The following is a 27,834-nucleotide window of genomic DNA, read 5'->3' as shown; positions in this document are numbered from 1 at the left end:
TCAAATCCAGCAGGCCGCCCCGTTTATTACTGCGGAGTGCATTGACCGTACAACACTCGCCATCTGCTTCACAGCGGACATTAAAGATCCCGCGATGCCATTCGAAAAGAGTCGGGCATCGTGCTTTGGCGACACGGCCAAAATTATAAAAAAAAAAATACCTGCGGTTGGCTCAATTGGGATTACATGGAAACATCGCCCTCCTGCATCCGTTGCATGTGAAACAAAACGCCTTCGCGGTAGCCTTGTGCTATTAGGATGGCTTTACGTGTGCTCAATAATAATTACGTGAACTCGGACTCATAGAAATGCCAGAGTGAGAGAAAACGGGGCACCAAATCTCCAGCTGCAGCACAAGTCCAGATCATGGACATTCACGAATCGTAGGTGGAGGCGCGGCGGTGAACGCGGACAGGCCGGGTGGTGGGACTGGCAATTAAACGGCACGGCTAAAAAGCCACAATTGTTGAATTCAGGCCATGTGCAAGAGCAATAGCACAGCTGGCAAGGGTCCCGATGTATGGAATGCATTGGGGCAGCCTGTCCAACATTCCACACCCCGTGCTTCACAGCCTGGTGCTTGGGTACCACCTGGCCAATGGGTCTCGGTGCAGATGCACTGCTTGTACACATTGTGTTAGTCTATAGGCTCTATGTTAGTCTATGGGAACCTATTCTAGTCCGTGAGTCTCTATGCGAGTCTCCGATCAGCACCTTCGATTAACGCGGTCGGCTACGTACGGTGCGAAATCAGTTCAACACAGACGCATACCGCGGGTCTCTATGCGAGTCGATGGGTCACGATCACGATCCTCGCAACGTCTGTGGGTCTCGGTGGCATAGCACGAATGTGCGGCACGAACACGGTGCAAGCAATGAAACGGGTCCCAAACCCACCCTGTCCAATTTCACTCTCCCCCCTCTTCGTAGCCCGGCACTTGGTGTCCCCCCCCCCAAACCGATCGGGAGTTGAACCCCGGGCGGACCGGGGATCGCGTCGCGGTGTCGAGGGCCTTGCGACGCTGTTCTCCACGTCGCGTGAACGGACTCGACCGTAACGACTCGCAAACCGTCCGTGGGAAGCCTGGCTTGCACCGACGCCACTGACACCCCTTCCCCCCGCCGCTACCATGCTCTCCCCCCCCCCTACCCGATCGCAGGTGAAGAAACCACAGGCTGGAAAGGAACTGTTGCACACAGAGCGACTCGTGTAGGAAATCTGCGTGACATTTGTAGGGAAGATGAGTAAACCCTGTTTCAGACTGAAGGAGGCTGCTGCAGCCCGAGGTGCAGAACGCGCGTGTCCGTCCTTCCGTCTGCTTGCCTGCCTGTGTAGCCCAGTAGTCTGTCCCTCTGTCTTTCGTTGCGTGTCGGGGTCTGTTGTCTGTGCTTCTCTGGTCAGAGTACGCTTGGTCTGACACAAGCATCGTATTGACGTTGCCGCCACTTAGTGGTGAGCGGTGGTGGCGGTGGTGGTTGTTTTTTTATGCGTGTGCATGCGTCTGTCTGCTACTCGGTCATTGTGCCTGTGCGCAAATGTGGTTCGTGTATTGTGTGTCTGTCTTGCTGTGTGTTGCGGGGAGCGGGGAGCGCACAAGGTGCGCTACAAACCCCCGGCGACCCGAGTTCGATTCCCACTCACGGCCAACACCGGTGACGATTATTTGGACCTCAAATTAGTACCTGGTGCGGTATGTAAACATCGCCACCGGGGAGACAAAGGCGGCCGGGCGTGGTGTTGTCCACCCACCCCTCGTGTGCCGTGCCGGCCTTCATAGGTGTTGGCTAACAATACTTGCCCCAACAGTATGTTAAGGCTATAGGGGGCTCTTTGTCTTTGTAATGCTGTGTACGAGTGACTGTCTACGCTGTGCCTGTCTGTGTGGCTCTTTGCACTCCTCTCGTTCATTGTATATGTTTTGCTGTTGTGACTTGCAGACCCGCCCATACTGGAACATGTGTGAAAAAGAGCTTCAGGGCTCATCGGATTCCTTCAATATAACAGAAATAAAGATTCTGATTCTGTGCCTGTCGGCTTGTCTGTGTCCATCTGTCTTCACGTCCATCACTTCATCTGCATGCCTATGGTCCGTGCGACTGTCTGTATTTCCACGTGCACCTATTATTGTGTCTATCTGTCTGTGTGTTACTCGTCACCGTTAATCTGTGTGTGCTCTGCGTGAATGTTTACCTGTCTCTGCAGTGGTCTGCTTGTCTCTGCGTGTGTCTGTCTGTACAGCGATCTATCGTGTCTCGACATTTGTCGCCTGCATCTGTGCAGCTGACACTTTTGCCAACGCTTCATCCGTGTGCCTGTGGTCTTGCGTGTCCGTCCGTATACGTCCCGTGGTCTGCGCGTCGTCTGCCTGCGTGTCTTCCTGTTTTCGTGTAAGGCAGCCAGCAGAGCTGTGCTCCTCGCCGAACTCTGACATTGAGAAGTTTATTATATTAAAAAAAAAGATTCGGATCAACAAAACACCGTGATTCTCGGAACGCTCCCTTTGCCCGCGTGCGCCGCACCACGTTCCAAGGCGTGAACAAGATTGATCGTTCCACTCCGCCCAGCGATTGCGCACAACCATTCACAATTAAGTCGTCTTATGATTTCTCAGACACATTGTTAGCATCACACACACACACGCACAGAAAGAGGCGGCAATTGTCTAGCGTGCAGAAAATCCCGACACGGTGACTATACTTCCGTGTGTCGCCGATACCGAAGGTCGGATGCTGGAGCCCCCCAGATCCTGGAGCGGCTTTTGATTGCAGCGTTCACGACATCAACTTGTTGATCCTCGGGATCACCGTCGCCATGGCAACTGCGATCACTATGGCCAGCATGGGGATACGTTTGATCCACGGTTTCTGGGAAATACACATGTGGGTTTGATTCTTACCATGTGTGTCATTCTCATCCTCAGAATGTGTCTATATACGTCTCATTATATCATCTTTTAATGTATACTAACGGTAAGTACCCGGCGTTGCCCGGGCGAAAAAGACAGACACACATCGACTTACACACAGACATGGACCCACACACATAGAAACACATCGACTTACACGCACACACACACACATATGGACTCACACAGACAGACATCGACTTTAGACACACACACATGGAGTTAGACACACACATCAACTCACACACACACACATAGACTTACACACACATGGATGCTGCTTTGGTGTAATGATTAGCAAACTGGACTTGCATCCCAGTGGTCGCCGGTTCGATCTCTTGGCAGGGCAGCGTAACTGGGTTCTCTACAGTTAGTTGATCGGCGGGACATGCGTGGTGGGGTGAAGTGTGGGTACGTCCACCTCCTCTGAGCCGTGTGGCCAGCGTGGAGCAGCGGGGCCAAATACCCTCCAGAGGGGCCCTACATCTCCCTCTCGTGGAGGCCCTTCTGTCGGCAGTGGTGTGAGCCAGCCATTGCAGGGCTGCACCTTTATACTGTTTTTTCAAAAAATAAAAACGCAACATTCAGGCTAACAGAAAGGAAGTGAGGGTGGGGCGTATGAGTGAAGAGGTGAGTATCCAAAGATACAAATTGAGGTGGAGGAGCATTGTGAGAAGTGGCACGTGAGAAGAGGTGATGGGTTGTTGACGGCTGTGGGCGACGGGAGGCGAGGATTGGTAGGTGCAGGGTGAGGAGCACCGTGGGAGGCTCGGGCCAATGGTGATACCAGTTCCACTGTGGGTGTGGGTTTAGCTATTTCGGAGGGGAAAATCGGAGTGAGCGGGGAGGGAGTGAGCGGGGAGGGAGTGAGCGCGGGGAGGGAGTGAGCGGGGGGAGGGAGTGAGCGGGGAGGGAGTGAGCGGGGGGAGGGAGTGAGCGGGGAGGGAGTGAGCGGGGAGGGAGTGAGCGCGGGGAGGGAGTGAGCGGGGAGGGAGTGAGCGGGGAGGGAGTGAGCGGGGGGAGGGAGTGAGCGGGGAGGGAGTGAGCGGGGAGGGAATGAGCGGGGGGAGGGAGTGAGCGGGGAGGGAGTGAGCGGGGAGGGAGTGAGCGGGGAGGGAGTGAGCGCGGAGAGGGAGTGAGCGGGGAGGGAGTGAGCGGGGAGGGAGTGAGCGCGGGGAGGGAGTGAGCGGGGGGAGGGAGTGAGCGGGGAGGGAGTGAGCGGGGAGGGAGTGAGCGTGGAGGGAGTGAGCGGGGGGAGGGAGTGAGCGGGGGGAGGGAGTGAGCGGGGAGGGAGTGAGCGGGGAGGGAGTGAGCGGGGAGGGAGTCAGCGGGGGGAGGGAGTGAGAGCGGGAAGGGAGTGAGCGGGGAGGGAGTGAGCGGGGAGGGAGTGAGCGGGGGGGGGGAGTGAGCGGGGGGAGGGAGTGAGCGGGGAGGGAGTGAGCGGGGGGAGGGAGTGAGCGGGGGGAGGGAGTGAGCGGGGAGGGAGTGAGCGGGGGGAGGGAGTGAGCGGGGGGAGGGAGTGAGCGGGGAGGGAGTGAGCGGGGAGGGAGTGAGCGGGGGGGGGGGAGTGAGCGGGGGGAGGGAGTGAGCGGGGGGAGGGAGTGAGCGGGGAGGGAGTGAGCGGGGAGGGAGTGAGCGGGGAGGGAGTGAGCGGGGAGGGAGTGAGCGGGGAGGGAGTGAGCGGGGAGGGAGTGAGCGGGGAGGGAGTGAGCGGGGGGAGGGAGTGAGCGGGGAGGGAGTGAGCGGGGAGGGAGTGAGCGGGGAGGGAGTGAGTGGGGAGGGAGTGAGCGGGGAGGGAGTGAGCGGGGAGGGAGTGAGTGGGGAGGGAGTGAGCGGGGGCAGGGAGTGAGCGGGGAGGGAGTGAGCGGGGAGGGAGTGAGCGGGGAGGGAGTGAGCGGGGAGGGAGTGAGCGGGGAGGGAGTGAGCGGGGGGAGGGAGTGAGCGGGGGCAGGGAGTGAGCGGGGAGGGAGTGAGCGGGGAGGGAGTGAGCGGGGAGGGAGTGAGCGGGGAGAGAGTGAGCGGGGGGGGGAGTGAGCGGGGGGGGGGGGAGTGAGCGGGGGGAGGGAGTGAGCGGGGAGGGAGTGAGCGGGGAGGGAGTGAGCGGGGAGGGAGTGAGCGGGGGGAGGGAGTGAGCGGGGAGGGAGTGAGCGGGGAGGGAGTGAGCGGGGAGGGAGTGAGCGGGGAGGGAGTGAGCGGGGAGGGAGTGAGCGGGGGGAGAAAGTGAGCGGGGAGGGAGTGAGTGGGGGGAGGGAGTGAGCGGGGGGAGGGAGTGAGAGCGGGGAGGGAGTGAGCGGGGAGGGAGTGAGCGGGGAGGGAGTGAGCGGGGGGAGGGAGTGAGCGGGGAGGGAGTGAGCGGGGGGAGGGAGTGAGCGGGGAGGGAGTGAGCGGGGAGGGAGTGAGCGGGGAGGGAGTGAGCGGGGAGGGAGTGAGCGGGGGGAGGGAGTGAGCGGGGAGGGAGTGAGCGGGGAGGGAGTGAGCGGGGGGAGGGAGTGAGCGCGGGGAGGGAGTGAGCGGGGAGGGAGTGAGCGGGGGGAGGGAGTGAGCGGGGAGGGAGTGAGCGGGGAGGGAGTGAGCGGGGGGAGGGAGTGAGCGGGGAGGGAGTGAGTGGGGAGGGAGTGAGCGGGGGGAGGGAGTGAGCGGGGGGAGGGAGTGAGCGGGGAGGGAGTGAGCGGGGAGGGAGTGAGCGGGGGGAGGGAGTGAGCGGGGAGGGAGTGAGCGGGGAGGGAGTGAGCGGGGAGGGAATGAGCGGGGAGGGAGTGAGCGGGGGGAGGGAGTGAGCGGGGAGGGAGTGAGCGGGGAGGGATTGAGCGGGGAGGGAGTGAGCGGGGAGGGAGTGAGCGGGGGAGGGAGTGAGCGGGGAGGGAGTGAGCGGGGAGGGAGTGAGCGGGGGGAGGGAGTGAGCGGGGAGGGAGTGAGCGGGGAGGGAGTGAGCGGGGAGGGAGTGAGCGGGGGGAGGGAGTGAGCGGGGGGAGGGAGTGAGCGGGGAGGGAGTGTGCGGGGAGGGAGTGAGCGGGGGAGGGAGTGAGCGGGGAGGGAGTGAGCGGGGGGAGGGAGTGAGCGGGGAGGGAGTGAGCGGGGAGGGAGTGAGCGGGGAGGAAGTGAGCGGGGAGGGAGTGAGCGGGGAGGGAGTGAGCGGGGGAGGGAGTGAGCGGGGAGGGAGTGAGCGGGGAGGGAGTGAGCGGGAGGAGGGAGTGAGCGGGGAGGGAGTGAGCGGGGAGGGAGTGAGCGGGGAGGGAGTGAGCGGGGGGAGGGAGTGAGCGGGGAGGGAGTGAGCGGGGAGGGAGTGAGCGAGGAGGGAGTGAGCGGGGGGAGGGAGTGAGCGGGGAGGGAGTGAGCGGGGAGGGAGTGAGCGGGGAGGGAGTGAGCGGGGAGGGAGTGAGCGCGGAGGGAGTGAGCGGGGAGGGAGTGAGCGGGGGGAGGGAGTGAGCGGGGGGAGGGAGTGAGCGGGGAGGGAGTGAGCGGGGAGGGAGTGAGCGGGGAGGGAGTGAGCGGGGAGGGAGTGAGCGGGGGGAGGGAGTGAGCGGGGAGGGAGTGAGCGGGGGGAGGGAAGTGAGCGGGGAGGGAGTGAGCGGGGAGGGAGTGAGCGCGGAGGGAGTGAGCGGGGAGGGTGTGAGCGGGGGGAGGGAGTGAGCGGGGGGAGGGAGTGAGCGGGGAGGGAGTGAGCGGGGAGGGAGTGAGCGGGGAGGGAGTGAGCGGGGGGAGGGAGTGAGCGGGGGAGGTAGTGAGCGGGGAGGGAGTGAGCGGGGGGAGGGAGTGAGCGGGGGGAGGGAGTGAGCGGGGGGAGGGAGTGAGCGGGGAGGGAGTGAGCGGGGAGGGAGTGAGCGGGGAGGGAGTGAGCGGGGGGAGGGAGTGAGCGGGGGGAGGAGTGAGCGGGGAGGGAGTGAGCGGGGGGAGGGAGTGAGCGGGTGGAGGGAGTGAGCGGGGAGGGAGTGAGCGGGGAGGGAGTGAGCGGGGAGGGAGTGAGCGGGGAGGGAGTGAGCGGGGGGAGGGAGTGAGCGGGGAGGGAGTGAGCGGGGAGGGAGTGAGCGGGGAGGGAGTGAGCGGGGGGAGGGAGTGAGCGGGGGGAGGGAGTGAGCGGGGAGGGAGTGAGCGGGGAGGGAGTGAGCGGGGGGAGGGAGTGAGCGGGGGAGGGAGTGAGCGGGGAGGGAGTGAGCGGGGAAGGAGTGAGCGGGGAGGGAGTGAGCGGGGAGGGAGTGAGCGCGGAGGGAGTGAGCGGGGAGGGAGTGAGCGGGGAAGGGAGTGAGCGGGGAGGGAGTGAGCGGGGAGGGAGTGAGCGGGGAGGGAGTGAGCGGGGGAGGGAGTGAGCGGGGAGGTAGTGAGCGGGGGGAGGGAGTGAGCGGGGAGGGAGTGAGCGGGGAGGGAGTGAGCGCGGGAGGGAGTGAGCGGGGAGGGAGTGAGCGGGGGGAGGGAGTGAGCGGGGGGAGGGAGTGAGCGGGGGGAGGGAGTGAGCGGGGAGGGAGTGAGCGGGGAGGGAGTGAGCGGGGAGGGAGTGAGCGGGGAGGGAGTGAGCGGGGGGAGGGAGTGAGCGGGGAGGGAGTGAGCGGGGAGGGATTGAGCGGGGAGGGAGTGAGCGGGGGGAAGGAGTGAGCGGGGGGAGGGAGTGAGCGGGGAGGGAGTGAGCGGGGAGGGAGTGAGCGGGGAGGGAGTGAGCGGGGAGGGATGTGAGCGCGGAGGGAGTGAGCGGGGAGGGAGTGAGGGGGGGGAGGGAGTGAGCGGGGAGGGAGTGAGCGGGGAGGGAGTGAGCGGGGAGGGAGTGAGCGGGGAGGGAGTGAGCGCGGAGGGAGTGAGCGAGGAGGGAGTGAGGGGGGGAGGGAGTGAGCGGGAAGAAAGTGAGCGGGGAGGGAGTGAGGGGGGGGAGGGAGTGAGCGGGGGAGGGAGTGAGCGGGGAGGGAGTGAGGGGGGGGGATGGAGTGAGCGGGGGAGGGAGTGAGCGGGGAGGGAGTGAGCGGGGGGAGGGAGTGAGCGGGGAGGGAGTGAGTGGGGAGGGAGTGAGGGGGGGGAGGGAGTGAGCGGGGAGGGAGTGAGCGCGGAGGGAGTGAGCGGGGAGGGAGTGAGTGGGGAGGGAGTGAGGGGGGGGAGGGAGTGAGCGGGGAGGGAGTGAGCGCGGAGGGAGTGAGCGGGGAGGGAGTGAGGGGGGGGAGGGAGTGAGCGGGGAGGGAGTGAGCGGGGGGAGGGAGTGAGCGGGGAGGGAGTGAGCGGGGGGAGGGAGTGAGCGGGGGGAGGGAGTGAGCGGGGAGGGAGTGAGCGGGGGGAGGGAGTGAGCGGGGAGGGAGTGAGCGGAGAGGGAGTGAGCGGGGAGGGAGTGAGTGGGGAGGGAGTGAGGGGGGGGAGGGAGTGAGCGGGGAGGGAGTGAGCGCGGAGGGAGTGAGCGGGGAGGGAGTGAGGGGGGGGAGGGAGTGAGCGGGGAGGGAGTGAGCGGGGGGAGGGAGTGAGCGGGGAGGGAGTGAGCGGGGGGAGGGAGTGAGCGGGGGGGAGGGAGTGAGCGGGGAGGGAGTGAGTGGGGAGGGAGTGAGCGGGGAGGGAGTGAGCGGGGAGGGAGTGAGCGCGGAGGGAGTGAGCGGGGAGGGAGTGAGCGGGGAGGGAGTGAGCGGGGAGGGAGTGAGCGGGGAGGGAGTGAGCGGGGAGGGAGTGAGCGGGGAGGGAGTGAGCGGGGAGGGAGTGAGCGCGGAGGGAGTGAGCGGGGAGGGAGTGAGCGGGGGGAGGGAGTGAGCGGGGGAGGGAGTGAGCGGGGAGGGAGTGAGCGGGGAGGGAGTGAGCGGGGAGGGAGTGAGCGGGGAGGGAGTGAGCGGGGAGGGAGTGAGCGCGGAGGGAGTGAGCGGGGAGGGAGTGAGCGGGGGAGGGAGTGAGCGGGGGGAGGGAGTGAGCGGGGAGGGAGTGAGCGGGGAGGGAGTGAGCGGGGAGGGAGTGAGCGGGGAGGGAGTGAGCGGGGAGGGAGTGAGCGGGGAGGGAGTGAGCGGGGAGGGAGTGAGCGGGGAGGGAGTGAGCGGGGAGGGAGTGAGCGCGGAGGGAGTGAGCGGGGAGGGAGTGAGGGGGGGGAGGGAGTGAGCGGGGAGGGAGTGAGCGGGGAGGGAGTGAGCGGGGAGGGAGTGAGGGGGGGGAGGGAGTGAGCGGGGAGGGAGTGAGCGCGGAGGGAGTGAGCGGGGGGAGGGAGTGAGGGGGGGAGGGAGTGAGGGGGGGGGAGGGAGTGAGCGGGGGGAGGGAGTGAGCGGGGAGGGAGTGAGCGGGGAGGGAGTGAGCGGGGAGGGAGTGAGGGGGGGGGAGGGAGTGAGCGGGGAGGGAGTGAGCGGGGGAGGGAGTGAGCGGGGAGGGAGTGAGGGGGGGGGAGGGAGTGAGCGGGGGGAGGGAGTGAGCGGGGAGGGAGTGAGCGCGGAGGGAGTGAGCGGGGAGGGAGTGAGCGGGGAGGGAGTGAGCGGGGAGGGAGTGAGCGGGGAGGGAGTGAGCGGGGGGAGGGAGTGAGCGGGGAGGGAGTGAGCGGTGGGAGGGAGTGAGCGGGGAGGGAGTGAGCGGGGAGGGAGTGAGCGGGGAGGGAGTGAGCGGGGAGGGAGTGAGCGGGGGGAGGGAGTGAGCGGGGGGAGGGAGTGAGCGGGGGGAGGGAGTGAGCGGGGGGAGGGAGTGAGCGGGGAGGGAGTGAGCGGGGAGGGAGTGAGCGGGGAGGGAGTGAGCGGGGAGGGAGTGAGCGGGGGGAGGGAGTGAGCGGGGAGGGAGTGAGTGGGGAGGGAGTGAGCGGGGAGGGAGTGAGCGGGGGGAAGGGAGTGAGCGGGGGAGGGAGTGAGCGGGGAGGGAGTGAGCGGGGAGGGAGTGAGCGCGGAGGGAGTGAGCGGGGAGGGAGTGAGCGGGGAGGGAGTGAGCGGGGAGGGAGTGAGCGGGGAGGGAGTGAGCGCGAGGGAGTGAGCGGGGAGGGAGTGAGCGGGGAGGGAGTGAGCGGGGAGGGAGTGAGCGGGGGGAGGGAGTGAGCGGGGAGGGACTGAGTGGGGAGGGAGTGACCGGGGAGGGAGTGAGCGGGGGGAAGGAGTGAGCGGGGGGAGGGAGTGAGCGGGGAGGGAGTGAGCGGGGAGGGAGTGAGCGCGGAGGGAGTGAGCGGGGAGGGAGTGAGGGGGGGGAGGGAGTGAGCGGGAGAGGAGGAGTGAGCGGGGAGGGAGTGAGCGGGGAGGGAGTGAGCGGGGGAGGGAGTGAGCGGGGAGGGAGTGAGCGGGGAGGGAGTGAGCGGGGAGGGAGTGAGCGGGGAGGGAGTGAGCGGGGAGGGAGTGAGCGGGGCGGGAGTGAGCGCGGAGGGATTGAGCGGGGAGGGAGTGAGGGGGGGGAGGGAGTGAGCGGGGAGGGAGTGAGCGGGTAGGGAGTGAGCGGGGAGGGAGTGAGCGGGGAGGGAGTGAGCGGGGAGGGAGTGAGGGGGAGGAGGGAGTGAGCGGGGGGAGGGAGTGAGCGGGGAGGGAGTGAGCGGGGAGGGAGTGAGCGGGGAGGGAGTGAGCAGGGAGGGAGTGAGCGGGGGGAGGGAGTGAGTGGGGAGGGAGTGAGCGGGGAGGGAGTGAGCGGGGAGGGAGTGAGCGGGGAGGGAGTGAGCGGGGAGGGAGTGAGCGCGGAGGGAGTGAGCGGGGAGGGAGTGAGGGGGGGGAGGGAGTGAGCGGGGAGGGAGTGAGCGGGGGGAGGGAGTGAGCGGGGAGGGAGTGAGCGGGGGGAGGGAGTGAGCGGGGGGAGGGAGTGAGCGGGGAGGGAGTGAGCGGGGAGGGAGTGAGCGGGGAGGGAGTGAGCGCGAAGGGAGTGAGCGGGGAGGGAGTGAGGGGGGGGAGGGAGTGAGCGGGGAGGGAGTGAGCGGGGAGGGAGTGAGCGCGAGGGAGTGAGCGGGGAGGGAGTGAGCGGGGAGGGAGTGAGCGGGGGGAGGGAGTGAGCGGGGAGGGAGTGAGGGGGGGGAGGGAGTGAGCGGGGAGGGAGTGAGCGCGGAGGGAGTGAGCGGGGAGGGAGTGAGCGGGGAGGGAGTGAGCGGGGAGGGAGTGAGCGGGGGGAGGGAGTGAGCGGGGGGAGGGAGTGAGCGGGGAGGGAGTGAGCGGGGAGGGAGTGAGCGCGGAGGGAGTGAGCGGGGAGGGAGTGAGCGGGGAAGGAGTGAGCGGGGGGAGGGAGTGAGCGGGGAGGGAGTGAGGGGGGGGAGGGAGTGAGCGGGGAGGGAGTGAGCGCGGAGGGAGTGAGCGGGGAGGGAGTGAGCGGGGAGGGAGTGAGCGGGGAGGGAGTGAGCGGGGAGGGAGTGAGCGGGGAGGGAGTGAGCGGGGAGGGAGTGAGGGGGGGGAGGGAGTGAGCGGGGAGGGAGTGAGCGGGGAGGGAGTGAGGGGGGGGAGGGAGTGAGCGGGGAGGGAGTGAGCGGAGAGGGAGTGAGCGGGGAGGGAGTGAGCGCGGAGGGAGTGAGCGGGGAGGGAGTGAGGGGGGGGAGGGAGTGAGCGGGGAGGGAGTGAGCGCGGAGGGAGTGAGCGGGGAGGGAGTGAGCGGGGAGGGAGTGAGCGGGGAGGGAGTGAGGGGGGGGAGGGAGTGAGCGGGGGGAGGGAGTGAGGGGGGAGGGAGTGAGCGGGGAGGGAGTGAGGGGGGGGGAGGGAGTGAGCGGGGGGAGGGAGTGAGCGGGGAGGGAGTGAGCGGGGGGAGGGAGTGAGCGGGGAGGGAGTGAGCGGGGAGGGAGTGAGCGGGGAGGGAGTGAGCGGGGGGAGGGAGTGAGCGGGGAGGGAGTGAGCGGGGAGGGAGTGAAGGGGGGGGAGGGAGTGAGCGGGGGGAGGGAGTGAGCGGGGGGGGAGTGAGCGCGGAGGGAGTGAGCGGGGAGGGAGTGAGCGGGGGGATGGAGTGAGCGGGAAGGGAGTGAGGGGGGGGGGAGGGAGTGAGCGGGGAGGGAGTGAGCGGGGAGGGAGTGAGCGGGGAGGGAGTGAGCGGGGGGATGGAGTGAGCGGGAAGGAGTGAGCGGGGAGGGAGTGAGCGGGGAGGGAGTGAGGGGGGGGGAGGGAGTGAGCGGGGAGGGAGTGAGCGGGGAGGGAGTGAGCGGGGAGGGAGTGAGCGGGGAGGGAGTGAGCGGGGGGGAGGTAGTGAGCGGGAAGGGAGTGAGCGGGGAGGGAGTGAGCGGGGAGGGAGTGAGGGGGGGGGAGGGAGTGAGCGGGGGGATGGAGTGAGCGGGAAGGGAGTGAGCGGGGAGGGAGTGAGCGGGGAGGGGAGTGAGCAGGGGGAGGGAGTTAGCGGGGAGGGAGTGAGCGGGGAGGGAGTGAGCGGGGGGGAGGGAGTTAGCGGGGTAGGGAGTGAGCGCGGAGGAGTGAGCAGGGAGGGAGTGAGCGGGGAGGGAGTGAGCGGGGAGGGAGTGAGCGGGGAGGGATGTGAGCGGGGAGGGAGTGAGCGGGGAGGGAGTGAGCAGGGAGGGAGTGAGCGGGGAGGGAGTGAGCGCGGAGGGAGTGAGCAGGGAGGAGTGAGCGGGGAGGGAGTGAGCGGGGAGGGAGTGAGCGGGGAGGGAGTGAGCGGGGAGGGAGTGAGCGGGGAGGGAGTGAGCGGGGAGGGTTTGAGCGGGGGGAGGGAGTGAGGGGGGAGGGAGTGAGGGGGGGGAGGGAGTGAGCGGGGGGAGGGAGTGAGCGGGGAGGGAGTGAGCGGGGGGAGGGAGTGAGCGGGGGGAGGGAGTGAGCGGGGGGAGGGATTGAGGGGGGAGGGAGTGAGCGGGGGGAGGGAGTGAGCGGGGGGAGGGAGTGAGCGGGGAGGGAGTGAGCGGGGAGGGAGTGAGGGGGGGGGAGGGAGTGAGCGGGGGGAGGGAGTGAGCGGGGGGAGGGAGTGAGGGGGGGAGGGAGTGAGCGGGGGGAGGGAGTGAGCGGGGGGAGGGAGTGAGCGGGGGGAGGGAGTGAGGGGGGGGAGGGAGTGAGCGGGGGGAGGGAGTGAGCGGGGGGAGGGAGTGAGCGGGGAGGGAGTGAGCGCGGAGGGAGTGAGGGGGGGGGGAGGGAGTGAGCGGGGGGAGGGAGTGAGCGGGGGGAGGGAGTGAGGGGGGGGAGGGAGTGAGCGGGGGGAGGGAGTGAGCGGGGGGAGGGAGTGAGCGGGGGGAGGGAGTGAGCGGGGGGAGGGAGTGAGCGGGGGGAGGGAGTGAGCGGGGGCAGGGAGTGAGCGGGGGGAGGGAGTGAGGGGGGGGAGGGAGTGAGCGGGGGGAGGGAGTGAGCGGGGGGAGGGAGTGAGGGGGGGGAGGGAGTGAGCGGGGGGAGGGAGTGAGGGGGGGCAGGGAGTGAGCGGGGGGAGGGAGTGAGGGGGGGGAGGGAGTGAGCGGGGGGAGGGAGTGAGCGGGGGGAGGGAGTGAGGGGGGGCAGGGAGTGAGCGGGGGGAGGGAGTGAGGGGGGGGAGGGAGTGAGCGGGGGGAGGGAGTGAGCGGGGGGAGGGAGTGAGCGGGGGGAGGGAGTGAGGGGGGGGGGGAGTGAGCGGGGGGAGGGAGTGAGGGGGGGGGGGAGTGAGCGGGGGGAGGGAGTGAGGGGGGGGAGGGAGTGAGCGGGGGGAGGGAGTGAGCGGGGGGAGGGAGTGAGGGGGGGGAGGGAGTGAGCGGGGGGAGGGAGTGAGGGGGGGCAGGGAGTGAGCGGGGGGAGGGAGTGAGGGGGGGGAGGGAGTGAGCGGGGGGAGGGAGTGAGCGGGGGGAGGGAGTGAGCGGGGGGAGGGAGTGAGGGGGGGGGGGGAGTGAGCGGGGGGAGGGAGTGAGGGGGGGGGGAGTGAGCGGGGGGAGGGAGTGAGCGGGGGGAGGGAGTGAGCGGGTAGGGAGTGAGCGGGGGGAGGGAGTGAGGGGGGGGAGGGAGTGAGCGGGGGGAGGGAGTGAGCGGGGGGAGGGAGTGAGGGGGGGGGAGGGAGTGAGCGGGGAGGGAGTGAGGGGGGGGAGTGAGGGGGGAGTGAGCGGGTCCCACCTGGCTGGAATCGTCGTCTCCCTCGAGCGAGGTGAGCAGCTCGTGGCAGCGCTGCAGCTCGGAGCCCAGCCAATCGCGGTCGTTCTCGCTCCATTGGCAGCGCTCCTGCCACTCGACAACGCGCGCACGGCTGTCCCTGTACTGCTCACGCGAGCGCACAAAGACAAAGACCCCCCCCCGTATAACCTGAACAGAGTGTCGGGGCAAATGCTGTTAAGCGAGCACCTATGAAGGCCGGCACGGCACACGAGGGGGTGGGTGGCCAGCATCACACCCGGCCGCCTTTTTCTCCCGAATGGCGATGTTTAACTCACCGCACCAAATACTCATTTGAGGCTGAGTCTACCTAGGGGAGGCCCAGGATAACCGTCACTGGTGTTGGCCATGAGCGGGAATTGAACTCGGCTCGGTGGGTTCGTAGCCCATCGTAGCGCTAACCCAGGGGTCGGTAACCTGCGGCTCCGGAGCCGCATGCGGCTCTTTTGAACCTTGACCGCGGCTCCGGGGCGGATGCTAGCGAGGGGAGGAGGCGCACTGTGACACCTGCTCTGGCGTTGCCGCTGCTGACAGGTCGCCGCTCCGCTCCACACTGCCCGCCCGGTGACAGGCAATAACGTTGCCGTTGCTTTGTCACATGTTTGGAAGAAGTAAAAACCTTCCTGGGCAGCAAAGAGCTCACCTTTGCTTAGCTGGAACAGCCAGAGTGGCTGGAAAAATTACATTTTATGGTAGACATGACAGCACATCTAAACACGCTAAATACAACCCTTCAGGGGAAAGGAGGCACAGCCCTGCACATGCTGGAGGAGGTTTTGGCATTCGAGCGCAAGTTGACAGTGTTTGTCAAAGATTTACAGAGAGGTACACTGTCTCACTTTCCCTCTTTGAGAGAGTTCAAACAAAGTCATGATACGATAAATTTGGAATATTTCAAGTCTGCAATCACCACAATGCAAAGTTCGTTTGGGAAACGATTCTGTGAGTTCAGAGAGGAAAAAACGACATTATCCTTCCGTCACTCCCCTGGCGATCGATCCATCCCTATTGAATATGACTGCATTTGCAGGTGTAAGTCAACCTGATCTTGAGATGGAACTGGCCGATATAGCCGACAAAGATATATGGGTGTCCAAGTTCAAATGCTTGACCGCTACTCTTGAGGATGTTGCCCGTCAGAAGGCCATTCTGGCTCAGAATCATAAATGGAGTGATATTGAAAACCTTCCCAAACAGGACAAACTTGTATTCGAAACATGGAATGCCATCCCCAACACTTATATAAACATGAAAAAGTATGCATTTGGAGTCCTGTCGATCTTCGGCTCCACATATGTATGTGAGCAGGTCTTCTCCAACATGAACTATATTAAAAACAAACATCGATCACGCCTCACAGATGACAGCTTGCAAGCCTGTGTGAAAATGAAGGTGACGTCTTACAGCCCTGATGTGCAGACACTGTGCACTGAGGTTCAGGAGCAAAAATCCCATTAACCAGGTAATTTAGCTATTAATTTGCAAAAATATATTTTACATTGTTAAGTGAAAAAGTCCTTTTTTTATTCAGATTGACAGCTGACTGCACGATCCTATATATATAGCAATAAGGTAAGAAACAATATATGCAGTGTTATATTTGTTTTAAATGTTGCAATGGTTTTGCGGCTCCCAATTTATTTTTTCCTTCGGAAACGGGTCCAAGTGGCTCTTTATGTCTTAAAGGTTGCAGACCCCTGCGCTAACCGCTACACGCGGGCACACACACACGCACACGGAATCCCCCATGTCGCCTGCATTTTTATTGTTTAGTTTGTTTAACCAGGAAGACTTTTCTTTAGGAGGGTCTTGCCAAGTTTTCGCTGTCGGGAGCGATGTTGCTGTCGCTGCAGTGCAGCGATGGTGCAGGTAAATGTTCAGCATTGGGATGTTTGGCCAATACCAGTTCCACTGTGCGTGTGGGTTTAGCTATATAGGAAGTGTACATCTCCTCGACAGAATTCAGACTCTGTCTCCTCGACGGACCTATTCTCCACCTGAGGACGGCTACTTGCGTTGTGGCCGAAACGTCGTGAGAATTATTTTGTTTAATTTTTTATTATTTTATTATTTCCATTCTACGTGACTTTACCGAAAGAACCAAGAAGATGAATCCCTGCAGTCACGAAAGAAGCTTTACATCGAAATGTATCCAAGCATCGTTAGAGGGAGGTGACGGGATAGAGTCATGGGACAGCCCCGTTTGGTTCAGGAAGACTGTCCCGGTGTCCCATAAGATTTGTGAAAATCTGGATTTTTCTTTCTCCAATATAGTCTTGCCTCGTGCTCGACTCAACATATGGGCAAAGCCGAGCCTTACTCGAGTAGTGGGCAGGGTCTTTGAGCAGCAGCAGCAGCAGCCGACGCCACCATCAGAAAGAGTGAAGATGTCGCTCTGAGCGATAGAGTTGTCGTGGCTATGCGCACGTACGTGGAGCTGACGGTGAGAGGGGCTGCCAGCTCACCCATGTCTCCCAGACGACACAAGGCAGCTTTACCCACCGTCTCAGCGGTGCCAGCTCTCGGCATCTCTGTCCGACTGGACATCTGTGAGACGGCTGGACATCAGTGACAAAGAGCTTTACGGCTAATTGTCTTTCCTCCAGTAGACGTAATGAAATATTCCGGCTCTGATTCTGCCCTCCGAGCTCGAAGCCAACCGAACGACGCCCGCGCGCCCGACGCCGCGTTACCTCCTCCTGCATGAACTGCGCGCGATCGCGCGTGGCACGCAGCCTATCGCGGAGCTCCGTGCCCGAGGCCGCGTCCCTGTCGCTGAGCTCCATGCCGGGGCCGTCGCCCTCCCTCTCGCTGGCGTCGCCGAGCCCGGCCGAGCTGTCCACGCGCTCCGTGTCGGCGCGCAGCTCCGCCACCTCGGAGCACAGCTGCGTGTTCCGCTCCTTCGTGCTGCCCGGAGGAAGGTTTGGAGAGGGGGGGGGGTCAGCCTGCAGTGCGAATGGAGTAGTGGCCACGGGAGGTAATGACAGGGGAGTCAGCCTGCAGTGCGAATTAAGTAGTGGCCACGGGAGGTAATGACAGGGGAGTCAGCCTGCAGTGCGAATGGAGTAGTGGCCACGGGAGGTAATGACAGGGGAGTCAGCCTGCAGTGCGAATGGAGTAGTGGCCACGGGAGGTAATGACAGGGGAGTCAGCCTGCAGTGCGAATGGAGTAGTGGCCACGGGAGGTAGTGACAGAGGAGTCAGCCTGCAGTGCGAATGGACTAGTGGTCACGGGAGGTAATGACAGAGGAGTCAGCCTGCAGTGCGAATGGACTAGTGGTCACGGGAGGTAATGACAGAGGAGTCAGCCTGCAGTGCGAATGGACTAGTGGTCACGGGAGATAATGACAGGGGAGTCAGCCTGCAGTGCGAATGGACTAGTGGTCACGGGAGGTAATGACAGAGGAGTCAGCCTGCAGTGCGAATGGACTAGTGGTCACGGGAGGTAATGCCAGGGGAGTCAGCCTGCAGTGCGAATGGAGTAGTGGCCACGGGAGGTAATGACAGAGGAGTCAGCCTGCAGTGCGAATGGACTAGTGGTCACGGGAGGTAATGCCAGGGGAGTCAGCCTGCAGTGCGAATGGAGTAGTGGCCACGGGAGGTAATGACAGGGGAGTCAGCCTGCAGTGCGAATGGAGTAGTGGCCACGGGAGGTAATGGCAGGGGAGTCAGCCTGCAGTGCGAATGGAGTAGTGGCCACGAGAGGTAATGACAGGGGAGTCAGCCTGCAGTGCGAATGAAGTAGTGGCCACGGGAGGTAATGACAGGGGAGTCAGCCTGCAGTGCGAATGGACTAGTGGCCACGGGAGGTAATGACAGGGGAGTCAGCCTGCAGTGCGAATGGACTAGTGGCCACGGGAGGTAATGGCAGGGGAGTCAGCCTGCAGTGCGAATGGACTAGTGGCCACGGGAGGTAATGGCAGGGGAGTCAGCCTGCAGTGCGAATGGACTAGTGGCCACGGGAGGTAATGACAGGGGAGTCAGCCTGCAGTGCGAATGGACTAGTGGCCACGAGAGGTAATGACAGGGGTGTCAGCCTGCAGTGCGAATGGAGTAGTGGCCACGAGAGGTAATGACAGGGGAGTCAGCCTGCAGTGCGAATGGACTAGTGGCCACGGGAGGTAATGACAGGGGAGTCAGCCTGCAGTGCGAATGGACTAGTGGCCACGAGAGGTAATGACAGGGGTGTCAGCCTGCAGTGCGAATGGACTAGTGGCCACGAGAGGTAATGACAGGGGTGTCAGCCTGCAGTGCGAATGGACTAGTGGCCACGAGAGGTAATGACAGGGGTGTCAGCTGTGATTGCGAAGGGACTAGTGGCCACGGGAATGATTGAGAAGTGACGGAAAAGGCCGGTGGAGTCTGCTGGTGGAGCGAGCGTCCAGAATCAGCGAGAAGGTTCGAGAAGGGGGGCGTGGCCTCGGTCGGTATATAAGGGGGAGATGCGCAGTAGACGTGGGGCTCTTCCAGCGGGGGTCTCCGCCTGACGTCGAGTGAACGCGTCGTCAATAAAGTGCCACCTCAAGGGAAGCGTGTCAAGTCGTCATCACACAAGCGAAACGGTGAGGCATTTTATGTGAGACACCTTCCCGGAGGAGAGTCTCAGTCTCTGCAGGAGTGGCCCACGGTGTAATTGTTGGGGTGGTTCCATCACGATTAGTGCAGGAGCTGCCCAGAAACTAGTGTTGGCGCAGAGCCAGGCAGTCGGAGTGATGGTTGGTGGGTGAGCAGGGATGAGTGATGGGTAAGTGATGGTTGATGGGTAAGTGATGGTTGATTGGATGAGCAGTGATGAGTAATGGGGGAGCAGTGATGGTTGATGGGTAAGTGATGGTTGATGGGTGAGTGATGGTTGATGGGCGAGCAGTGATTGTTGATGGGGGAGTACTGATGGTTGATGGGTAAGTGATGGTTGATGGGTGAGTGATGGTTGATGGGTGAGCAGTGATGGTTGATGGGTGAGCAGTTGATGGTTGATGGGTGAGTACTGATGGTTGATGGGCGAGTAATGATTTTTGATGGGTGAGCAGTGATGGTTGATTGGTGAGCAGTGATGGTCGGTGGGCGAGCAGTTGATGGTTGATGGGTGAGTAGTGATGGTTGATGGGTAAGTGATGGTTGATGGGCGAGGGGTGATGGGTGATGAGTGAGTGGTGATGGGTGATGAGTGAGTGGTGATGGGTGATGAGTGAGTGGTGATGGGTGATGAGTGAGTAGTGATGGTTGATGGGTGAGTAGTGATGGTTGATGGGTAAGTGATGGTTGATGGGCGAGGGGTGATGGGTGATGAGTGAGTGGTGATGAATTTGATGACTTGCGACTCGACTTGGACTTGCATAACAATGACTTTGTCCCACCTATGAGATGTGGACTCGAGTCATGTGACTTGGACTCGAGTCAGACTCGAGTCATGAATTTGATGACTTGCGACTCGACTTGGACTTGCATAACAATGACTTTGTCCCACCTCTGGTGAGCAGTGATGGTTAATGGGTGAGCAGTGATGGTTGATGGGCGAGGGGTGATGGGTGATGAGTGAGTGGTGAGCAGTGAGCAGTGAGGAGGAGGAGGCATCACCTGAGTAGATCGAGCTTGAGCTGCGCGAGCTGTCCCTTGAGCTCCGACTTCTCGTCCTGCGCTCTCTGGAACTCCGCCTTCAGCCGCTGGCACTCCCTCTCGGCGCGCTCAAAGTACTCTGCGTGTCGTCGTGGGGTGGTGGGGAGGGGGCGGTCGAGGGGGGAGGTCGTTGGTGGGGGGGGGGCAGTTGGGGGGGTAATTGGGGGCGCCTGGGGGGGGGGGTGCCCAGCCAGTGACGATGTCTTCGTCTGAACTCAAAACGGAGCGGCTTTGCTCAGACCGTCGGCCCGGCTTGTGCCACTTGGCGATGTCATCAACGGCCGCTTCACGCTGGGCGTGGCTGGTAGGAGGGGGGGGTTGCCCACCTTCGGGAGGCGAGATGATGGGGGTGGGGGTGGCGGCCCCTTTCTTAGAGGGGCCCCCCGGTAATCGAGTCCGATCCTCGGGTCGATTGGTCGACTCGGTGGGCAAATGGTTTGCGGTGCGAGCGTGCCGTGGTGGAGGGTGGTGGTGGGGGGGGGGGCACCTCTCAGCTGGGCGACCTGCTCGTCCACTTGGGTCTCCTCGCTCTCTCCCGGCGGTGCCGCGCGAGTGGAGCCGCACGCTCTCTCGAGCTCCACCCGAGCCCGCTCCAGCTCCTCCTGCCATCGCACGCACGCGCGCACGCGCACACGCGCGCTCATCATTGCAGCGCGTTCATTGCGGTGCGACGTGGATTCTTCGGCTCCTGGCGTGCTGACGTGACCGCATCTCAAGGCGCTGCCAAGAAAACACTGGGCACGTTTTGTTGCCAGATAGAAGGGTAAAAAACCAATTATCATATTTTTACTGGCAAATGAGGTTCCAATGTTGTAAATGCTTACCCCGAGCTCTCATACTCTGATGGTGCATTGTCTTTGAGTTGTGCGCCTTTTGGCGTCATCTGGTCCAACACCATGTGAGACTAGGCTCTAAGGAAAGCTGTCTCGGGTGTGGACCAATCAACTTCAAGGACAGTGCACATTATCAGAGTTGTGTTTTTTGTTTGCATTATGACTGCAGGTATTGTGGTCTATGCAAACATGACTCCTTGTAAAAAGGTGTCAGTTTTGTTGCCAGATAGAAGGGTAAAAAAAACAATTATCACTGGGCACGCTGTTTTAACGAAGTCGCGTTTACACGCTGCGAAGTCCTCGAGGCTCAAGCCGAGACCGCCAACTCGTCGCGCTCGAGAAGAGAAGGTCTGGACCCAGCATCTCAGCGGTGCCAGCTCAACACCCCTGGACCTCTGAGCAAGTGCTGTTAGTGAGCACCTGTTCCGGGCTGGTTACAGCACCATCCTACACTCGTGAGCCAACACGGGGGGCGAGGGGGGGCTAGGACATGTTGAGATGTTAATGGCCATGGATGTTGGTCGTGGACAGGAATGGAACTCGGGTGCCAGCTTTGCATCTCGAGCCCTGAGTCACCCAGCCACGGCCCAGCGGCACGGCTACCGAGTGCGCAGGCGGTCCATCCACGCCGGGAAATCGGACGAGGAGCCCCCGCTGCCATCCTTGCGGCTGAGACCCACGGCGGGCGGGAAACGCCGCGGGCGACTCGGCACGCGGAGGCACGGCCATGCCCTGCCGCGTCCCCCCCCCCCCCGCTGTGGCCCCCCACCCCAACACGCCCCCCCCCCGCTGTGGCCCCCACCGCTGTACCCCCCCCCCCCCCGTCGTGCACTCCCCCCCCCCTGCTGTGGCCCTCCACCCCGCTGTGCCCCCCCCCTTCCACTGTGGCCCCCCACCGCTGTAACCCCCCCCACCCCGTCGTGCACTCCCCCCCCCCACCGCTGTGCCCCCACCCCCCCTGTTGTGCCCCCCCACCCTAACACGCCCCCCCCACTGTGGCCCTCCACCCTGCTGTGCCCCCCCTCCCCCACTGTGGCCCCCACCACTGTGCCACCCCCCCGCTGTAACCCCCCCCCACCCCGTCGTGCACTCCCCCCCCACTCCGCTGTGCCCCCCCCCCCTGTTGTGTCCCCTCCCCTCCTGCTGTGCCCACCCACCCAGCCCGCTGTGGCCCCCCACCCACCCAGCCCCCCCCCCCCCCCACGCCCCGCACCTGCAGCTCGGCGATGTCGGCCTCCTGCTCGGCCGACACCTGCTCGGCGGTGGCGCTCAGCGCCGCCATCTCGTCCTCGACGGCGGCGGCGCCGTCACGCTCGGCGGAGATGGCGCCCTCGCGGTGCTCGCGGAGCTCCTCCATCTCGTGGCCCACGGCGCGCAGCTCGGCTGGGACGCAGCGCACAGAGACAAGAAGGTGCCCCGTGTAGCGACACGCTCGCGCGCCGGGCGGTGCGAGCGTGCGGTTGGCGAGCAGCGGGTACCAAGAAGAGCGACACGGCGCACACGAACTAACATTTAAAAAAATTAACCCGTAAAAACAAAGTTTTTCACTATAAATCCTTTATATGCGTGGCGGCTAAAGTCCTCTCGTCCTCTGGCTTGAGATGACTGCCACCTATGAGTCAGATGATTGCTTGGCACCATTAAGCAATTGGTAATTACATATCATTTTTTGTTCCTAAAAATTATTTGTCACGCACAACGAGTCTGTGTGGAAAATGTCGGCTCGATTGGATCACGGGAAGTGGGTTAAAAAACGACCGAAAGATTTGCACGGTCGTAAGCGCGCAAGCAAGCAAGCAAGCGAACTTAATATAAAGGATTTAAAAAATATATTTTGTTTATCCGAACAGGTAAGGCCCACTGAGCTATCTAGAAGCGACCTGGCCATCACAAATGTTAGCTCGATGAAGTGGGATTATCATCACGTGGACACGTTTAGCAGCCACATACTCTGAACGCGTGAATGTTGATTCTAAATGTGGAGGGAAAAACCGGAGGACCCGGAGAAAAATTCAAGCGACCACGGAGAAAGAGAGACCCGCAAACTCCAAATATACAGCAGACGTTGGTGTTGGGATCGAACCCACGACCTCATGTATACCAGGCGAGGTAGTTAACAACTTCCTAGCCACCGTGACGCCCTCCAGGGAGTACGGCCGCCTTTGTCTCTCCAGTGCCGATGTGTACACATCGCACCGGGTAACTCATTTAAGGCTGAGTCGACCGAGGGGATGCCCAGGCTCAAGATCTAATCGTCACTGGTGTTGGCTTTGAGCGGGAATCGAACTCGGGTCGTAGGGTTTGTAGCGGCAGTGCACTCGCCACTTGCACTACCGCTTCCCAGACGTGCGCGCACCGCAACGCATGCGCGCAGAGACCGCTTGAGAGGGTGCTGTTCACGATCACCTATTGAACCGGGTCCACGTCAATCATGGTGAACGATGCTACAAGCCGCCCAGCAGATCGACGCTTGAAAGCGAGCGTCTCAAACCTGTGAGCAACCCAGGTGTTCCGGGCGAAGGGAAAGTCGTGTCCAGGGTGGTGGGGGGGGGGGGCAGCAGAGGAGATGGAGTGACGGACCCTCCCCGTACCTTGCAGGCTCTGTATCTGCCGCAGGTAGCCCTCGGCCTTCTGCGCCGACTGGAACTGCTCCTCCTCGAGCAGCACTGCCAAGCGGGGACGGGGAGACGCAAGAACACACGGAGAGATCACCGCCACCACCACCGCCACCGCCGCCGCGTGCTCTACACACACCGGTGGAGCGAGCAATTAATTCTAGATTTGAAGCTTTCGTGACTGCAAGGATTCCTATTCTTAGGTTTTTTTCGGTAAAGTCACGTAGGTAAAAAATTAAAATGAATAAAAGTAAAATAAAAAAAATAAAAAATAAAAATAAAAATCACGACGTTTCGGAGGCAACACAAGCTTCCGTCTTCAGGTGGAACCGTCACAGCACGATAGCTGTATCAAGTAAATGAGGTGCGAGCAATGTTTGCGGGTGCCTGTTAAAGTCGGAGCGGACAGGAGCGGGTCGTGTGGTAAGCAGGGCCGGGTGAAGGTGCTTGTAGACCCAATGCACTTCTGTTTCGTCGGTCTTCAGTGATCACTCTTTACAAGCTGGCACTGCTGCTGCCCCATGCTACTACGACCGACGCTGTCACCATGCTCGTCTCAGGTGTAGCACAGCAACGCCGCCTCGCCTTTCCACGCACTGCCCTCTGTCGAGATTGTGCGATAAAACACCATTTGAAGATGCTGTCGATAATTTTGCAATTTACAAAAAAAATCTGGAAAGTTCATCTCCGGTGTTAATTTATCTCACCGTATGATGAAGAAAAAATAACGACTGACATGCTTCTTTGGAAAAGACTTTATCTATCCTTGCGATATAAATATATTTATGCAAGAAGATATCTTGGTTTACACTTTTTATCATACAAAAGCATTATGTATTTATTCATTTATTTATTAGACCCTTTCGCTTTCGTAGGCCCTCGGCGCAGTGGCTACTGTGGCCTATTGGATAATACGGCCCTGGTGGCAAGCACCACGTCTGGCAGTCTTCGTCTTCCCAGTGCTGATGTGTACACAGCCCATGAAGTTATCATTTAAGTTCACCGAAATGGAGAAGGCCCAGAATAAGTTTTGATAATGTAGTGACACAGCACTGACTGCTGTACAGCAGCGGCAACTGCAAGTTGACACTTAGCGCACACGCCGTTGAGCATATACACGGTGTGTATGCCGGCAGGGCGGAGGAACTGGGGCAAGGGTCACGGTAGACCTCGTGGGGAGGCCCCTGAAAACCTCTGGTGGGTTCGACAAGACGGAGCCAAGCCGCGCCGAGAAGAATAAAAGCAGCGGAGAGCGAGAGCTCCTTCGCCCGATCATTGCGCGGCCGGACAGTAGTTGCCTGTCTCGGTCGACGCCGTCAGTGCAACACGGACAGGGTCGTGTCTGGGCCGGGTCGTACGGCAGCGTGGTCGTGGGAGGGAGAAGGGGGGCCGGAGTTGGTGGCGTGAACGCGAGAGATAATAAAGAGAAGGACGGTGAACCCCTGCGACAACCTCGTCGCCGACTGAGTGTGCGTGCGCCGCACACCACCCGCACACACACACAAGCCTCGAGAAGAAGGAAGAAGAGACCTACGGCACGACAATAGGACTTGCTACAGATGTTGGCCGTAGGCCGAGAATCCAACTCAGGTGGCTGGCTTCGTAGGGCAGCGTGCTAACCACTGCGCCACCACTCTCCGCAGAACTATGAAATATCTCACACTCACAAGGAGATGCACAGAGACACGGAGACACCACGTAAAACAGATGCACTCACTCACACAGAGAGAGAGAGACTCTTACACACAAAGACAAAGAACCCTGTTAAGCCTGTCATAGATTTTTGGGACAAGTGCTTTTAGCGGGCACCAAAGACAAAGATCCCCGTATAGCCTGTAAAAGACTGTTGGGGCAAGTGCTGTTAGTGAGGAACTGTGAAGACCGGCACATTTAACACCACGCCCCGGGCGCCTTTGTCTCCCCAGTGACGATGTTTACACACCACACCAGGTACTCATTTGAGGCTGAGTCGGTCCAGGGGAGTCCCATGACCGGTTCAGATAATCGGCACTGGGTGTTGACCGTGAGCAGGAATCGAACTCGGGTCGCTGGGTTCGTAGCGCAGCGCGCGGACCGTTGCACAACCGCTCCCCACACGTGCACGGTGATACACTCACACTCTCACACACATAACGATACACTCTCATACACACAGTGATACACTCTCAAACACACAGTGATACACTCACACACATAACGATAGACTCTCACCAGGACCGGATTATCCTAGTAGCAAAAGTAGCATGTGCTACGGGCCTCCCACTTTCAAGGGACCCGCGCTAAATGCTTTCAAGTTATCAATTCCGTTTAAATTTCGATTTAAAGCTTTCGTGACTGCAGGGATTCATATTCTTGGTTCTTTCGGTAAAGTCATGTAGAAGGGAAAAAAAACAATACAATTATCACGACGTTTCGATTGCAACACAAGCAATCATCATCAGGTGTGCAAACCACAGCAAGAAAAAATTCCGGTTCAGTGAATCTGCACTTGCTCTATTCCTAGGGTACTATACTGCCTTCAACTTTTACGAACGACTGGGTGTTTAAGGTTAGCAATTTGTCTTATTCTCTGGCTGTATAGCAAATGAAAAAATACAATTAATTTACTGTGCAAGTTAAAAAATTACGTGTTTTAATATTTGTGTTTTGTTTTGTTAGGACCCCTTCATAACATATGCTACAGGCCCCGCACGGGCTTAGTTCGGCACTGGCTCCAGCGCTTAGCACAATTGGAGTCCAATGTCCCCACTGCGGTCCTTTCTGCCCACAAGCTCAGGGGCTGCTGTGGAGGCCGCACACCTCTTGGCGATAATCCCGAGATCATCCGGATCGGTGGGAATGGGTTGACCACCATGAATCGGCTGCCGCGGGGTTAGGTGTTGGGCAGTAGATGGTAGTCGTACAGCAACATCCATCGTTGTCCTGTAATTGTTGTGCTCTTACCTGCCTCCCCCCACCCCGTGTCTCCCTGTGCCCCCCATGTCATTGTGTCTCCCATGTATTCCCACCCCAATGTCCACGTCTCTCAGCATCCCACATCGTCCTATGCCACCCGTGCCCTTCCGTGTCCCCTCTTTCTCCCCGTGTCCCCATAGTCCATGACATCTTCCATATCCCTCCATGCGCCCCCCCCCCGTGTCCCTGCGTGTCTCTATCTCTCTCTCTTGTGTTCATCACCCTCCGACGTCCCCACCGTGACCCCCCGTGTCTCCATGAACCCGTTGCGTCCCCTTGGTGTCCCCGCGTCTCCCCGTGCCGCGGTGGTGACCGTCACCCTGCAGCTGACGACATTTCATCTCGCTGCTGCGAGCGACCTCGCGAGCGCTGGCGAGCTCCCGACGTAGACGCAGCAGCTCCTCGGACGGCACCTCCTCCTGCTCCTCGTCCACCACCCCCTCCTGCTCCTTCTCCTCCTCCACCACCACCGCCGCCGCCGTCGCGTCTACCCGGGGGAGACACCGCGCGTCACGAATTCCCACCCGCTTCGCTCCGTCCGTCGTAACTCTCGGAGCGACGGCGCACGGCGACGTGGAGTTGCGTCGCCGTTGAAGATTCGCAGTGGTGGAGACATCCGGCCAAGTTTGATCAGTTTTACAAAACTTGGTGATAACGGACACCAAACAAAAATCTGCACTGAAAGTATTGATCGTTGGCATGCAGGGGGGGGGGGGGGGTGACATCACCATGTGCGATGTCGTCACTCGAGAACCCAGCTTCATTGCAGCCGTGACCCTGAGGGATTCGAACCCAGGGCCTCGGTGGTGTCTGGCCCAGCACCCGGAATTCTAAGGCGCCACCTTGGCCACCGTCTCAGACGAACGTTTTGAAACAACGAAGGAGTCGCGACTGCGACAGAGGGACCCCGATCCTATCCCACGAGCAGCCCTCTAGCGGAGTGTGCTAACCAGCGCGCCACCGCTCCACCGCCCGCGGAAAGTGTGAGTTTGCTTGAAGACAACCGTCGCCCCTAGCTCAAAGGGAGTGCTGGATGCTGCGTGGTTTGGTTCTGTGCGTCTTTTGCCGTCGGTGAGGTCGACGAACCTGGCACGGCGACACCATCCTGAGTCTGGTCGTCCATCTTCGCGGAACAGCCGCAACGGCAGTGGCCTGTGTGCAGCAACCCCGATGGTCAAGAGGGGACAGAACGTGACAGCAATGCACAGACAGCAGGTATCGTCGCGATTGTGGCAGTAGGTAATCGATGATGTCAGCTGAATATACAAAAGCATTGATCACAGAGTTGATGTTGTTGAGTCGAGGGCAAGAATAGCTGAAGTCGGACATCAGAAGAGAGCATTCCGCAGCAGACGATGTGTGTGCAACAGCTGACAGCATCAGACATCATATCACAGATGGCATTACATCGCACATCATGAACCACCACCCTTCGTCACGTACCACTCATCATCACACACCACCCATCACTACACACCACCCATTATCACACCCCACCCATCACTACACACCACCCATCACCCACACCCCACCCATCACCACACCCCACCCATTACCACACATCACCCATCATCACACCCCACCCATCATCACACAACAACCGCTATTGACTACGAAGTGGCGTTCACGTCACCACGGCGCTTGTGCCAGGCTATGTGCACGTTGAGGTCACGTGAAGTGTCGAACGCCCGCTGGCAGGAGGTCACGGGACAGACCCATGTGCCATGGGTCGACTGACTGAGATGACTGGCCGATGCACCACCTGTGCCCCCTACACCATCCATCATTACATTCTACCAATCGACACACACCTACGATTAGCACGGTTGGCTACGCACGTTGCGAAATTAGTTCAACATATGATAATTGTTTTTTTTACCCTTCTATCTGGCAACAAAACTGACACCTTTTTACAAGGAGTCATGTTTGCATAGACCGCAATACCTGCAGTCATAATACAAACAAAAGACATAACTCTGATAATGTGCACTGTCCTTGA

General features: G+C 61.6%; 1 protein-coding gene across 1 annotated transcript; it reads right to left on the bottom strand.

Annotated features, from left to right (window-relative positions):
- Positions 1–1,507: 1,507 nt before the first annotated feature.
- On the bottom strand, positions 1,508–26,958 carry LOC144947137 (sarcolemmal membrane-associated protein-like). Its single transcript, XM_078876334.1, has 9 exons — positions 26,922–26,958; positions 26,155–26,322; positions 22,857–22,931; positions 21,479–21,648; positions 19,920–20,034; positions 19,394–19,511; positions 16,510–16,723; positions 13,781–13,921; positions 1,508–2,865 (listed from the first exon to the last, which is right to left on the bottom strand). The coding sequence occupies exons 1-9, from the start codon at positions 26,956–26,958 to the stop codon at positions 2,773–2,775; spliced, it is 1,131 nt and encodes a 376-aa protein (XP_078732460.1). The 3' UTR covers positions 1,508–2,772.
- Between the last annotated feature and the right edge of the window lie 876 nt (positions 26,959–27,834).

The sequence above is a fragment of the Lampetra fluviatilis genome, chromosome 44 (genome assembly GCF_964198595.1).
Source record: "Lampetra fluviatilis chromosome 44, kcLamFluv1.1, whole genome shotgun sequence".
Classification (NCBI taxonomy): Eukaryota; Metazoa; Chordata; class Hyperoartia; order Petromyzontiformes; family Petromyzontidae; genus Lampetra; species Lampetra fluviatilis.
The sequence above is the reverse complement of the archived record's forward strand: the minus strand, read 5'-3'. Positions and strand labels throughout refer to the sequence as shown.